Source organism: Nothobranchius furzeri, chromosome 10, assembly GCF_043380555.1.
Source record: "Nothobranchius furzeri strain GRZ-AD chromosome 10, NfurGRZ-RIMD1, whole genome shotgun sequence".
Classification (NCBI taxonomy): Eukaryota; Metazoa; Chordata; class Actinopteri; order Cyprinodontiformes; family Nothobranchiidae; genus Nothobranchius; species Nothobranchius furzeri.
Window position 1 is genome coordinate 74,422,589 of NC_091750.1, and position 15,891 is coordinate 74,438,479.

The 15,891-nt window shown below is 45.6% G+C and overlaps 1 protein-coding gene across 1 annotated transcript in view; it reads right to left on the reverse strand.

The window, feature by feature from the left end:
* Positions 1 to 900: 900 nt before the first annotated feature.
* Positions 901 to 15,891, reverse strand: part of nipal4 (NIPA like domain containing 4) — a 66,951-nt gene continuing 51,960 nt past the window's right edge. Inside the window, exons 3-10 of the mRNA XM_054737187.2 lie at positions 8,251 to 8,382; positions 7,629 to 7,685; positions 3,662 to 3,752; positions 3,410 to 3,570; positions 2,245 to 2,412; positions 2,056 to 2,135; positions 1,409 to 1,621; positions 901 to 1,294 (exon numbers count right to left, since the gene is read on the reverse strand). Coding sequence (XP_054593162.2) covers positions 1,100 to 1,294; positions 1,409 to 1,621; positions 2,056 to 2,135; positions 2,245 to 2,412; positions 3,410 to 3,570; positions 3,662 to 3,752; positions 7,629 to 7,685; positions 8,251 to 8,382 — 1,097 coding nt within the window. The 3' untranslated portion in view covers positions 901 to 1,099. The remainder of the gene's footprint in view (positions 1,295 to 1,408; positions 1,622 to 2,055; positions 2,136 to 2,244; positions 2,413 to 3,409; positions 3,571 to 3,661; positions 3,753 to 7,628; positions 7,686 to 8,250; positions 8,383 to 15,891) is intronic.

Sequence of the window (15,891 nt, forward strand, 5' to 3'; positions counted from 1 at the left end):
AAGAAGCTGTGTGCTTCATAAAAGCTTTTATTTTCACTTCTGAAGTCGTTTCTCGATGTAAACATCAAAAGGAAGCAGAAAGAAAAGACAATGGAAAATGTTTAAAGGTAGGAAAACATAGACCAAAATGGAAAATAGAAAAAAAAAATAACTAAGGCTAAAGCACAGGAGCGCTGACAGGAAGAAGAAAGCAGAGCAAATATTGAAGGCGCTCAAAGGGAAGGAAATACAGGAAAAAAGAGGAGGACTAATAAAAAGGGAAAATAACTCATGTCAGAAGAGGGGAAAGTTTCGCAAATCCAGTTAAAGGTAAGACTGTCGAAAATTTAGTGTAAGGGGCCCCATGTCTGTGTTCGCCTTGGGCCCCCAAATTGCTAAATCCGCCCCTGATGATTGGCCCACCATTATGGACCAATCACAGCTCTTTATGTGTTTGAAATACCTCTAGAGAGCTGTGATTGGCCAGCCAGAATGCTGTTGGGGCTGCAGAGGTTCCAGTGGAGCGTTCCTAGACCAAACTTTGCAATGCAAGAATTTGGTCTAGTTCACTAGGCTACGACTTTGGCGCTTAAAGGGTTAAATCAGTTTTACTGTTTTTTTAATTTAAATGTGATCTTGAAATAAAGAAAAATTTGATGTTTTATCAAATAAAATCAAGTTTTTGTTCCATTTGGTAGTGATGTGACGTTCACGAACGAATTGAATATTTTGAACGGGTTTTCAAAGTAAACGATGAGAGCCGAGTCCCCGTAGAGAGCCATTCATCTCGTCTTCCGGGAACAAGCCGCCCCGGAAGTTGGTTAAGAGCACCCGCTCAAACCCCACCCACCGCTGTGACATACGTAGGAGGAACCCTAACGGACACCACAGAAACACGTTGCGCTTAATACCCCTCCTCCCACCCCGCCCCGTTCTCTTGGCTTCACTTCGTTCAAAGGAGCCAGTCTTTTGAACGGCTCTTTGAGATAAACGACCGACTAATGAACGGCTCCCATGAAAGAGCCATAAATCCCATCACTACCATTTGGAAAATAACTGATACAGATCTGAACGTTTGACAAAGTGCTGAAGATTAAAGTAACAGTCCTCCTCCTCCTCCTCAGCTGATGATGAAGACTCTGGGCCCCTCCTCCCTCATCGGAGGAAGGCTCTGTATCACTTCGTTGTTCATCAGTCCATATTTATCCTCCTTCATATTCCTCCCTCTTCCTCCTCCACTGGCTGTGACCTTGTCTGTAAGCCCCTCCCTCTCCACTGGCTGAGACAGCTGATTGGTCACCTGACTCAACGTAATCTGGATTGCAAACATCAAACGGTGGATTCTCAGTGAGGCTGCATAAAATGTAATCTTTATTAGAGTAAGTTTTGTTTATCTGCTAAGTGACATTACGGCGGAGGGAACGCGCACCTGCAGGTCCTTGAACAGGTGCAGCATGGCCACGCCCACCACAATGACCAGGAAGGCGCTCAGCGTGGTGATGATGTCCACGGCCGACATGCCTCTCCACTCCTGAAAGAGGATGATGGAGGTGGACAGAACCACTGAGGTGAAGAGGACGTAGTAGATGGGGTACACCAGCAGGGTGTTGAAGGTGTCCAGAGACTTGTTCAGGTAGTTCACCTGCAGGCAGGCAGACAGACAGGCAGGGAGGAAGACAGACAGACAGACAGACAGGGAGGGAAGGAGGCAGACAGACAGGGAGGGAGGAAGACAGACAGACAGACAGACAGGGAGGGAAGGAGGCAGGCAGACAGGGAGGTAGACAGATACAAAATTGAATCTATTACTTTCTGCTCTCATTTCTGTCCAACAGCAGTTCCAATGTGTTTCATCCATTTACATGGAGGAGGCGGAGCCTAAAACTGAAACCAGCCACTTGATGCATTGTAAATGAGTTACAGTTGTGAAAAACATTTTTAAGTTTTATTTAAGGGCTGTATTTTGTTTTATGGCCCTTGAGGACATTTTATTATTATTATTATTAATATCATTATTATTATTATCATGTGTAAATGACAGGAACCCCATCAGACTAGGTGAGAACTTAAGCCTACCTGTGTTACTATGGAGACGATGAGGGTGAGGAGCAGGATCCAGGAGAGAGGATGAGCCAGAACGGAAACATCATAAACCACTGAGGAAACAGAGATTCTTACATCACCCACAATCCAACTCTTCGGACACTAAACGGGTCTTTATTGATGGAGGAAGTGTGAAGCCCGTGACTGATGGTGGCAGCTCACTTGTGTTGATGGCGATGGCGAGGCCCTTCACTGACGAGACGGTGAAGGCTCCCAGCAGAGAGCAGATGCTGATGTAGATCAGGATGTTGGTGCGACCAGAGCGAGGACAGAAATACAAAACGAGCACCACACACAGAAGCAACACTGCCACAGCGTAGACCAGGAACCCTAAACCACACACACACACACACACACACACACACACACACACACACACACACACACACACACACACACACACACACACACACACACACACACACACACACACACACGATGGGTGGGGAGTCCTGCTCCTGGAGGGTTCCTACCCTGCAGGTTTTCGTTCTCTGCTCCAACACACCTGATCTAATGGTTGAATCACCTGTTCAGCAGCTCACAAAGCTCTGCTGAAGCCTTGCCTCTTAAAGGCTGAGCGAAATCAGGTGTGTTGGAGCAGAGAAACAATGAAAACATGCAGGACAGAGGGCTGTTCCACTAAGTGAGCTCAGAAAATCGACTCTTTAGAAAAGGCCTTGAATGAATTAGTGTACCAGTTCACTCCAGAATTTGTCAGTTCCAAAGGCGAGGCTCACAGGCAGACCAATCGATGCTAGATAAACGAGAATGGGAGGAAAGGAAAGAGCCTTGTTCTTCTAACAGACAGAGCAAGAATCATGACTTCACGCCTACGAGGACAACAAGATATCAGAACTAAATCAGGGATCATCAGCTGCTTGTTTAAAGCTCAATAGATTTGTTACAACGCTCAGCAATTACATGTTTCCATGGCAACGCCAGGAGTCCGTGTCAGTCACGTGACCCTGAAGTCCCTGAAAACCGCCAACATCCATCACAGAAGAAGGACCGTAATGTGTGACATCACATATCTTGTCCTCTCATATTCACCTAGCCTAAGCATGCCTTGGAGCAGGGGTCACCATAGTGAATGGGCGGGGCTTCAGGTGAGCCTCATTCATTGAACCAAATTTGGAGAAACTGAAACGGGATTTTAAGCATGAGCCTGACTTTTGAGATGAGCTCGCTTCGTAGACACAGGTCAAATAGTTTTTTGTTTTATCCCTTTAAACTTTTTCTTCCAAACAACACATGAAAACAGAGAGAGAGAGAGGTCAAGGGACAAACAAACAAAGCTTCAGCACCTTCTCCCAGCATGCCCTCTCACCAGGCTCCAGCAGCTTGCCAGTCATCTCCTGTAGTGATGTGACTTCCTGTTCCTGTGGTGCGTGAATCACCAACAGAATGCTTCCCAGTATGCACAGGAAACAGCCAAGCTTCCCCACCATGTTCAACACCTCCCCCAACAGGTAGGAGGAAAGAACTGCACTAAGACACAAAACATGTCTGATCAGATTTCTGACGTTACGGTTCCCGTCAGCCGGTTCGGTTTGTGTGACCTCTGACTTGAGGTACTTACCTGATGAGGACGCTCAAAGCACCCAGCGGAGTCACCAGGGTGGCCGAAGCAAACATGTAGGCAGCAAAGTTACACACTTCCCCGGCTCCCACTGCAGACAGGAGAAAGAGCTGAGATCCAGCAGATTATTTATACTGGATCCTCTTCAGTTCGCTTGTCGGCCCAACAGGGGAATAGAGGATGCAACAGGCACATTGTTGGATGTGCCTTTCAAATGCCTAGACTTAAAGGTCACATGTCCAACTTATTTATGTGGATTTTGCATCGATTTTCAATACCATTCAGGCCCATATGCTGACAGAAAGGCTTGCAGAACCGTTTGATTTGAGCAACAACTTACTTGGGTGGACTTTAGAGTTCCTGATTAACAGGACACAACAGAGAGGTGTTTGTCGACCGGATCACAACCAGAGAGCTCTTCATTGTCTATTCTATAAACAAATATGTGTCAAAGTATGATGGGAGTACAATTATTAAATATGCTGGTAAGGAAGAAGCTCAGACTGATCTCAGGTCAGATTCTTGTTTAAAAGAGCGAGTCACCTCTAAAGAAGCTTTTGCTTATAAACTATAAGTGAGTGTTTAATAGTGGGGTTTTCTTTCACACTCACTTCTGAGGAACACGGAACTCTCCAAACATGTGGGCGGAGCAAAAGAAGCACGTAAAAGTCTGTGACTTAAATCTGCGCCATCGTCAGATGCCATTTTTGACTACAGCTAAAAAATGACAGCTCTGACAGCGGTACAGTCACATTTCTGATTGGTGATTTTTGAGCTGGCTAGTCCCGCCCCTCATACCTCTCTGCCTGTGAGCTACCAGACTACTGTGGTGACAGAGGGCGAGTCTGGCAGGCCAGGCTAATCGATCGTGGCCTTACTATATACTCACATATATAGGATGACTTGCCAGGCTGCTTTTCAGTGGGCTCACTGAGACACACCCCCTCTGGAGTTCACGCTCTGCCAAATCCTCTAATAACACCACACCAGCCACGTTATAATATCAGATTCTAGTTGGTCACAGGTAGGGATGGGTACCTTTGACATCTGAATCGATACGGTACCAATTCCCGGTACCTATGAATCGATACAGGTACTTAACGGTAAAAATTTTTGATACTTTTACAAAATTCTTCAACATGAAAAACTTTAACAACTGTTTCTAAATTAGGCAAAACAAACCAAGCTCCATGGACTCCTAATCCTCTTCTAATCCCTCTGGAATAACTCTGATGAGGAGACCATGAAACTAAACAAACTTAGACACCATACAACAATTTGTACTTTAATATTGTGGTGTTTCACAAACTAAATCAGCTCCATGTACTCCTTCTCTCCTTTCTCCTCTGGACCAACTGTAAAATGGTGGATCCTTGTAGTTTTATAAAATGTGGGTGTGTCCGAATCCACGGGTAGGATGCTTATGAGTACGAGTCTTCGCCGGTCTAGCAAGGCCGGGTCCTTGCTAGACCGCTAAGACCAGAACCCAGCGGCTCTGAATTCGGACAGACTAGCCTTCACCTCTACGGTGGCCCGTAGGTCCCATCACAGCCGTGGCGGCAGCTACACGCAAAGGAAAAATGCTAAAGCTAGCGAAAATCAAGCAGGAACATTAAGGAGCTACAGCAGCTTCACGTCCATCAGCAGCGTTTGTTCACAACCGTTTTCAGCTCTCTCTGCAGACCGTCCTGTATGATGTTCCTCTGACCAGAAACGTCCAGCCACGGGTCTGCTCCAGCCCTCCATCCACGTCTGGATCCTCCTGCAGCAGATTCAGCTGCACTGTTAAAGACTTCCTGCTCACTCAGTTTAAATAAATGATCCAGGAAGAGTCACTCAGGTTGATCCTGCTTTAACCGCACATAACTGGTCCATGCTGGTTTTGATCTGTAAATAAGTGTAACGTATTATAAATAATCTTGTCTCCTTACCATCTTTTCATTTTCTGTTCATGTAACATGTTCAAAAAACATCTGTAATAATAAAACTGGTGATAAAACCAATGACCAGAAAGAGTTATCAGTTAGAATTTGTTTTAATAAATGTGTTCAAATATCAAACAGCTAAATAACATTAACATGATGACAGTAGAAGGCCTCTCTCCCAGGAGGACCACCAGGTAAAGCCTCTCCTGACCCTGGACACCTGCAGTCCTACAGAGAAAATTTAGAGACCACAGGTGACAAAAAGGCAATAAACACATTTTTACATTTATCCACATAAGATAAAAATTATATTCTTCACACAAACAATTTTTACTTCATTATAACGTGTCAGCTGTGTAAATCCCCGAATGTAAAACTACTTTTCACAGCAGAACACAGAAGAACTTCTGTGGTTGTGTGTAAATGGCTTCACTCTTCACCTCTAAGCTTAATAAAAACGCTTCTTCACTCTGTTGTCTTTAAAACAAATGACAAGTTTAATTCGACACACACACACACACACACACACACACACACACACACACACACACACACACACACACACACACACACACACACACACAGGAATAACTGGGACCCACGAAACAAACTCGTTCTGGCTGATTTCTGCCTAAAATGTAATTTTAAAAACAAATATACAAACGAAAAATGTCTATAAACTGAACTGCTTTAAGCTTTTTAGGTTTCTACAGCTAGTTTTTAACAAACTTACGTTTAAAACTTCGTTGCTCTCCCCATTTTCTCTTCCTGTTTAAAATCCACAGCTGGCGTGCAAAGCATGCTGGGATAGCCTTGTTCTGTGAGGATACAACAGACCCGTCCTCAAAATATGGGCGGAGCGAGGACGCATTTGAGACTGCAAGAATGAGTATTCTTGGAATTCGGACAGTACTCGTCGCTGCACTGACGTCATCGACCTCAAAATGCACTCTTACAAGCATCCTTCCCGTGGATTCGGACACACCCTCTGTGATGGTTGGTCCTTGTAGTTTTATAAACTGTAAGATGCTGGATCCTTGTAGTTTTATAAACTGTGTGATGGTGGTCCTTGTAGTTTTATAAACAAGATGGTGGGTCCTTGTAGTTTTATAAACTGCTAATTACACTGAAGCAAACATCTCTGCTGTGAACTACATTTGTTGTGTTTCTCTATTCCTTTTGCCGTTCTTTTTCAAACTGTTTGTTGTTTCTACTCGGAAGTTGGATTTTCTGAGGAGAAAGCGAGCATTAGCTATGTAAACAAAAACTAAACTATCAAGCTAACGTTATCTTAGACATTTGATTTACCTACCGGAGCAGATTACGATGATGATGTCTCAGTTAGATTGTTGTTGCTGGTTTCATCATCACCCAGTTACCCATCCCACTTAGTGAAGCGGACCCAAACACATTTCCTCTCTGCTTTGTTTACAGCTCGCCCACAGTGACTGACGATGTTACGCTCTTGCAGCGGCGTACTACAAGGCACAATTTTATATGACGTGAATCGGTACTCAGTCGGTTCTATGGAATTCGGTCGGTGTCTTAAAAAGTACCGAACTCGGTCCCCATCCCTAGTCACAGGTGTCTTTATAGGCTCTAACAGCAGTTATGTGATTAAGCCGATTCTCCACAGACATCATTACTGACTGAGTAAAAATATTCTCTGGATGAGGAACAGCTTTTTTTGGTGACGAATGCTTTGGGAGGTGCGCTCCTGATGCAGCGTGCCCTGCTGGAGCGAGAAGTCGTGCAGTCTGACTTACTGAAATCTGGCGCCGTACAGTGAGCCACCTTCCTGGAGTTCTCACAAGTGTGACATGAACAATCCTGTTCAACGGCCGAAAACCGCAGTGTGATTCGGGCTTAGAGAGGAGCCGATGATGGCAGCAAGGATTGTGGTTCTGTTCTGGTCAGTGTGTTACATATCAAAGACATATTTTCACCCAGATTTTCTACTACATTAAACTTAAATAACGTAGCTGGCTTGTTCTGAATAAAGCAGGATAATTCTGGAGCTTTTATCTCTAAACTGGGCTTACTGGTGAGCAGGCCACCCCACCAAAGACCATCCTTCAGGTATCCATGGCCCCCATCTCCTGTAAAACACAAAAACAGAACCTTGTTACACATCTCCTAAATTACACCCTGACAGAAGCACGGTGATCCGAAGACTCCCACCTCCTCTGGGTTAAAATCCTTCAACAACAACATTTAGGCTCTAGCAGGTGCAGCCAAAGTGTCCGGGTACCAGATCTGCAGCGCGTCCGTCTCCGGAGTGCCCTAGGCTTAAGACTCGGGTAGGGGCTGACTTGCTCTTTAAATTAACTTTAATTAACAACTAGCATCAACACAAGAACAAATGACGTAGGAAACAGCAGAAACCGTATAAATACAAACATGCCAAAACAAATATACATGAAATGTTCTGGGAGCAGTGATGTTGGCAGTCTGGTACAAATGTTAGTGCTTCGCTGGTTATGTGATGAGGTTTGTCCGAGTGGTGTTGCTGTATTGTGATGTCATCGGTAGACATACGCTGCGAGCAGATCTGGTACCGTTTTAAGATCTGACCAGTTTAACCAACTTTTACTTTGATTTATGTTCCAACTTGAAGCTGTCGGACATTTGAACTTCTTTACCTACAACACCTATCGCTCCCACCTGCTCTGGTGTGTCCATTGCTGGCCAATCGAAGGAGAGCCTTCTTCTTCAGAATGACACTGCCACCAATCAGGAAGGCCGACAGCAGCGCCAGACTCAGCCCCAGCCAGGCGTTGTAGGACGACTGAACACCTGGAGGCAACATTCACAGCTCACTGAATGTTTCACACAACAGGAATCATGCAGAGAGTTGGAAATTAAACATCGAGTGACTGAGACAAATGTGTGGACCTGAAACTTCTCCAGAGGATTCAAACCTGAGAGTGAGCCAGGTCTGTAACTGTTTCTCTGAAAAAAAATGTCATCCAGACTTCCTGTTGAACTCAGTCACCATCAGATCATTGCTTGATTTATGTTGTGAGATTATTTACATTTATTGAGATTTAATTTCAGCGATCAGATCAGATTCCTTTATTCCTTATATATATATATATATATATATATATATATATATATATATATATATATATATATATATATATATATATACATACATACATACATACATACAGACAGACCAAAGTTTGAATATATGGACTGAAAGTCTAAATATATGAACTGAAAGCTGTGCTTTATGTGGGTTTGGTTTGCAGCAACATGCACTTCAAACTCTGTGACCTCTCGGCATACCTTTTTTAAATACTTTTTTCTAGGCAGTGCGCAGTGGTAATTTATCGGGTCATTAATTTGTCGAAATCTCCGAGTTCTAAAAAAAAATATCTGTCCCTCCAACATCAGCCATCCACAGTCCATGCACAGCGCAGCCACTCCCGATACGTCGGACACGCGCTCCATGAAGGTCCGCATTTCACGCCAAAGGTGCATCGCTGCCGTGAGACGCACAGCGCATTCAGCCCCGTCAGCACAGACAGAGGAGACACAAAAGAGGCGACTTATCCAACACTGTGCACGTTCCCGCCAAGGCTGGATTAACCATATGGACAACTGGGCTATTTCCCAGGGCCCACGAACTCTAAAGGGCCCAGGGCAGCAAGGGCACGAGCAAAATACTGTATATGTAATCTCCCGCTTTATGAGGACTATGGTGACCATACGTCCTGTTTTCCCCGGACATGTCCACTTTTCACTCTCTGTCCGGGGCGTCCGGACTGGGGGTTCTTGTCGTCGTCGTCGTCGTCTTCCTCCGCTTATCCGGGTCCGGGTCGCGGGGGCAGCATCCCAATTAGGGAGCTCCAGGCCGTCCTCTCCCCGGCCTTGTCCACCAGCTCCTCCGGCAGGACCCCAAGGCGTTCCCGGACCAGATTGGAGATGTAACCTCTCCAACGTGTCCTGGGTCGACCCGGGGGCCTTCTGCCGGCAGGACATGCCCGAAACACCTCCCCGGGGAGGCGTCCAGGAGGCATCCTGACCAGATGCCCAAACCACCTCAACTGGCTCCTTTCGATCCGGAGGAGCAGCGGTTCTACTCCGAGTCCCTCCCGAATGTCCGAGCTCCTCACCCTATCTCTAAGGCTGAGCCCGGCCACCCTACGGAGGAAACTCATTTCGGCCGCTTGTATCCGCGATCTCGTTCTTTCAGTCATTACCCAAAGCTCATGACCATAGGTGAGGATTGGGACGTAGATCGACCGGTAAATCGAGAGCCTGGCTTTCTGGCTCAGCTCCCTCTTCCCCACGACAGATCGGCTCAGCGTCCGCATCACTGCAGACGCCGAACCAATCCGCCTGTCGATCTCCCGATCCCTCCTACCCTCACTCGTGAACAAGACCCCGAGATACTTAAACTCCTCCACTTGAGGTAGGACCTCTCCCCCGACCCGGAGGTGGCAAGCCACCCTTTTCCGGTCGAGAACCATGGTCTCAGATTTGGAGGTGCTGATCCTCATCCCAGCCGCTTCACATTCGGCCGCGAACCTACCCAGCAAGAGCTGAAGGTCAGAGCTGGATGAAGCTAGGAGAACCACATCATCCGCAAAAAGCAGAGACGAGATTCTCCTGCCACCAAACTCGACACACTCCACACCACGGCTGCGTCTAGAAATTCTGTCCATAAAAGTGATGAACAGAACCGGTGACAAAGGGCAGCCCTGGCGGAGTCCAACCCTCACTGGGAACAGGTCCGACTTACTACCGGCTATGCGGACCAAACTCACGCTCCTCTGGTAAAGGGACTGAATGGCCCTTAACAGAAAGCCACCCACCCCATACTCCTGGAGCGTCCCCCACAGGGTGCCCCTGGGGACACGGTCATAAGCCTTCTCCAAATCCACAAAGCACATGTGGATTGGTTGGGCAAACTCCCATGCCCCCTCCATCACCCTTGCAAGGGTATAGAGCTGGTCCACAGTTCCACGGCCAGGACGAAAACCACATTGCTCCTCCTCTATCTGAGATTCAACTATCGATCGGACCCTCCTCTCCAGTACCTTGGAGTAGACCTTTCCAGGGAGGCTGAGGAGTGTGATCCCCCTATAGTTGGAACACACCCTCAGGTCACCCTTCTTAAAGATGGGGACCACCACCCCGGTCTGCCACTCCCTAGGAACTGCCCCCGATGACCACGCAATGTTGTAGAGACGTGTCAACCATGACAGCCCTACAACATCCATAGCCTTGAGATACCCAGGACGAACCTCATCCGCCCCCGGGGCTCCGCCGCTGTGTAGTTGTTTGACTACCTCAGCAACTTCTGCCCCCAAGATCGGACAGTCCATCCCCAGGCCTCCCAGCTCTGGTTCCTCCTCGGAATGCGCATTGGTGGGATTGAGGAGCTCCTCAAAGTATTCCTTCCACCGTCCGACTATAGCCTCAGTTGACGTCAGCAGCTCCCCATCCCCACTGTAAACAGTGTGAGCAAGTTGCTGCCTTCCTCTCCTGAGGCGCCGGACAGTTTGCCAGAACCTCTTTGGAGCCGATCGATAGTCTTTCTCCATGGCCTCACCAAACTCCTCCCACGCCCGAGATTTTGCCTCGGCAACTGCCACTGCTGCACCCCGCTTGGCTATCCGGTACCTGTCTGCTGCCTCCGGAGACCCACAGACCAGCCACGCCCTGTAGGCCTCCTTCTTCAGCCTGACGGCTCCCCGAACCTCTGGTGTCCACCAGCGGGTACGGGGGTTGCCACCACGACTGGCACCGGCCACCTTACGACCACAGCTAGCAACAGCCGCCTCGACAATCGCAGAGTGGAACAAGGCCCACTCGGACTCAATGTCCCCCACTGCTCTCGGGACGTGGTCAAAGCTCTGCCGGAGGTGGGAGTTGAAGACCGTCTTGACATGTTCTTCTGCCAGGCGTTCCCAGCAGACCCTCACTATGCGTTTGGGTCTGCCAGGTCTACGCGGCATGTTCCCTTGCCATCTGATCCAACTCACCACCAGGTGGTGATCAGTTGACAGCTCCGCCCCTCTCTTCACTCGGGTGTCCAAAACATACGGCCGCAGGTCAGATGATACGACTACAAAATCTATCATCGACCTGTGACCTAGGCTGCCCTGGTACCAAGTGTACCGGTGGGCATCCTTATGTTCGAACATGGTGTTCGTTATGGCCAAACTGCGGCTTGCACAGATGTCCAATAACAAAACACCGCTCGAGTTCTGATCAGGTGGGCCGTTCCTCCCAATCACACCCCTCCAGGTCAAGCTGTCATTGCCCACGTGAGCATTGAAGTCCCCCAGCAGGACAATGGAGTCCCCTGATGGAGCACTATCTAGCACTCGTCCCAGGGACTCCAAAAAGGGTGGGTACTCTGAACTGATATTTGGCCCATAAGCACAAACAACAGTCAGGACCCGTTCCCCGACCCGAAGGCGCAAGGAAGCTACCCTTTTGTCCCCCGGGGTAAACCCCAACACACAGGCAGAGAGTCTCGGGGCTAACAAAAAGCCAACCCCAGCCCTCCGCCTCTCACCCGGAGCAACTCCAGCAAAGTAGAGTGTCCAACGGGGGTTCTTGTATTGATGAAAATGTCCGGCTTTTCATCCAGGAGCAGGGATCTAATTATGGGGGAGCTGGATATCCTACACATCCAGGGGAGCCGGAAAAAAGTTTTCTACCTACATTACATCATTTATGGACTCTTTTGAGCGGAGAGCACAGAGAGCGGCACAGTGCTGCGTTGTTGCGCAGCAATCCAGGCTGCTGCTTCCAGCACACGGTCCATTCTCAAAGTGGTGCAACCAAAAAACTATAATTAGCACACGATCGTTCATGTCCGCACATGTTCTCTACTTTCTGTCTCATCTGTGCCTGAAGCGCTCTGCTACTGCGGAGCTCATCACCTGTGCTGCAGTGATTTCACCTCACTGACGCAGCATCGAAACACGCTCTCTGCTTTTCGGTCAGGAGATCCCTTTGATCTGCTCAGAACTGATGAGGTGAAAAAGTAAGAATCCAGGCAGCAGATTTTCTGGAGAGTTTAGAGGAGATGCAGGAAGATGAGAGACAGACAGGACAGGAAATAGTTCAATAAAAACAAGAAAACAAAACAAAGTGTTGAAAAGTAAAATGTAGGTATATTTATCTCCACTACACGTTTTTACCTGTATAAAACAATAAGTTATACACATGTAATATTTATACATCTGATACAATTCAGATCACCTTCAAAACTCAGTCACACACCCAGGGCCGTTTCAAGACATTTTGGGGGCCAAGGCAAAATGACACCCCCCCCCCCCACCCCCCCCCACACACACACACACCACCCAAAAACTGGGCTCCCCAGAAGCCTCTGTGTAATTCATACCCTCTCCAGTAGTGTTAGTTATACAGTGTTTATAAAAGCCCCTCAGACATTACTGACATGTTCTAATATTATCAGATGAAAAACTAACTCATCAGACACGCTGTCTCATCTGCTTCTTTTCTTAACTTGCTAAAAGTAACAAAACCATTTGAAAGCCACTATTTGTGGATTCTCTGAAAGTTTCCATGGAGTGTGTGACAACTTATTTCATCATTGATCCTATCGTCTAATCTCACAGCTGAAACAAGCATCCTTAATAATCTGTGCACACTGGGACGTAATTTGGGGGGGGGGACGGGTGGGACATGTCCCCCCCACTTTTTCAAAAGGCAGTTTTTGTCCCCTGCACTTTTTTCCATCCAAAAACAATATTACGCTCCATTAAATGGATTTGGTTGAGCACTAGGACCGAAACGGAAACCGGTTTACTATTAGACCCGCCCAAAAGCTAATCTATTGGCTCTGCTGATACTTGCTAACGTATTATTGGCTGTTGCTGCTGTCACTCAAGTTGTAAACAGTCAGAACGTGCTCACGTTGTTTTGCTAGTTTGGAGCCGCTAGGGAACACCGGTACTGAGTCACATCGTCAACTAGACGCTGTGTAATATCAGAGCTCAGCTCAGCTTCCATTACATAACATTTGAATAAGTGTTCATTTGTGAGTCTTTGGTAGTTAGGCACAGTCAGGAGGCAGCATGTCAAGAAAACGAAAAGTGGATATAAGAGACTTCTTTCAAAGTCAAAACGTAAGTTGGAACATGTGACACCCCTGCATTAAGCTCAGACTCACCTCCTCCTTCACAAACATACTCAAAACTAACTTTTACAAACTCATCTCCTCCACATAACTGACTCCTCTGACACAATTTATTCGTATTATTATAATTATTATTTTATTATTATTACTATTATCATCATAATTATTATTACTAGTAGTAGTAGTAGAAGTGTAACTTCAAAACTTTTATCATTTAACTTTATTGTAAACTTATCTATTGCAATGTATATGTTCACATTAAAAAGCTCTGAAAAATGAACAGTATCATCGTCAACAGATTTTTTTAAGCTTAATGTCAAAGATGTACACTTTTCATTAGATTTATCTTATTTTTTCCATTTATTTTTTGTGTGTTGAAATGCAACAACTGTTTAAACACTTTTAAGGGAAAAAACATATTTAATATGTTTTTATACACTCAAATGTTAGGGTGATGATCATGTGTAAAACATTAGTTCAGCATGTCCTCTAACACAGCAAATGAACAAACGGCCAGATCTCAGGAGGGACCGTTTATGTATAAATAATTTTTATACTTTTGACTAGGCCTGGGAAAGTAACACATTTTGCTGGACGATATTTTGTCCAACAAATTGTTGATGATAAACGATATTGTCAACATTATCTAGACCAAAATAACCACTAATATAATGTTAATATATCATAATAATGCAAGTACACCCTTTAAAATGCAACAAAGAAACCTTCATTTAACATTGAAATGTCCAGAACCAGAACTTCTAAATGAATAAAAATAACAAACAAAAATTAAATAAAAAAGGAATCTCACTCCCTGTTAGAAAATGTTGCACCAAAAACAATAAAAAAAAGACCCAAAACAATAAATACAATGGCCTATCCATTGTCAACAGCCAAAACTGCACTTCAATAATGATAATAGATAAAAATAATAATAGAGTTGTACATTTTTTTACTTTGATATATATATATATATATATATATATATATATATATATATATATATATATATATATAGAGGATGGAAAAATTATTGAGATGGGCACGTGACGTGTCAAGGGGTCTTTACATAACACCCCCCACCCAAAATCCGCACAAGCCTGCTGTGTCCCCCCCACTTCTGAAATCAAAATTTCGTCCCTGTGTGCACAGGAAGCGTACCGATGCTGTAGTAAAACAAAAGGTACAATAATTTATTATTAATAAAACCTTGTTGCAGCACTAAAGCAGAAAAATGACATTTTGCAATAAATATGCTAAATATTTACATATGAATTGTTTTGGAGCCCTTTTATTGGCAAAATCTGATATTAATTTAGTTCTTACAAAAAATGGGTCCCAGCGTGGTTTGTGTGGCATTGCCATAGTGTGATGTCATAGGCGCAGATCCCCTGTCCTCTTGTTTGGAAATGGAAATATGGTCACCCTACATTAAACAAACTGTCCACCCGGGCTTTTGCACTGCACAGAGACGCTTCGCTGCCTACGACTGAACGTCAGTTGAGAGTCAGTCTCATGCAGACTGACCAATGAAGAGAGGGCCTCAAGTTAAGACCCTCTTCTCATTGGTCAGTCCACACGAGGTGGGTCAAAGGTTACTCTGGGCGGGTTACGTGTTGTCAGGCATTCAAGTATTGAGTATATTTACTGCATATTACAGTAAAATATTCTGTATGTGACCACATTATGGTGATCCTTGGGTCGTGATGATGGAGCCCTTGAATATTGTTGCCCAGGGTACAACAAAGTGTTAATTTGGCCCTGGTTCCGCCGTCACATTCCCGCAGAAACTGGTTGATCACACCGGGGCCAGACTACTAGCATGTGGTTTTACAACCACAATGTCCTCAGAAGCAAAAACGCTTTTAAAAGGGAGGGAGGAGTCCTAACTGTTGCTGCAGGCGTGTTGTGTGAGAGTGCAGTTATATACTGGTTAATATTTTTTTGGGTTCAGTTGCTTTCATGTGGCCTAATGTGAGTCTATTTGGGATCATTGGAATGATCAGCAGCATTTCTTGATGTGACTTTATGGCAGTTGCCCAGGGCATCATCGCAAGGAGGATGGCATTCATTTACTTTTGTTTTATTTGGTATTTTTTCAGTCATTTTTGGAAATAGTGATCAATTTTGATTAATTCACAGCCTATGTTTAATTACATTTAAAATAAATG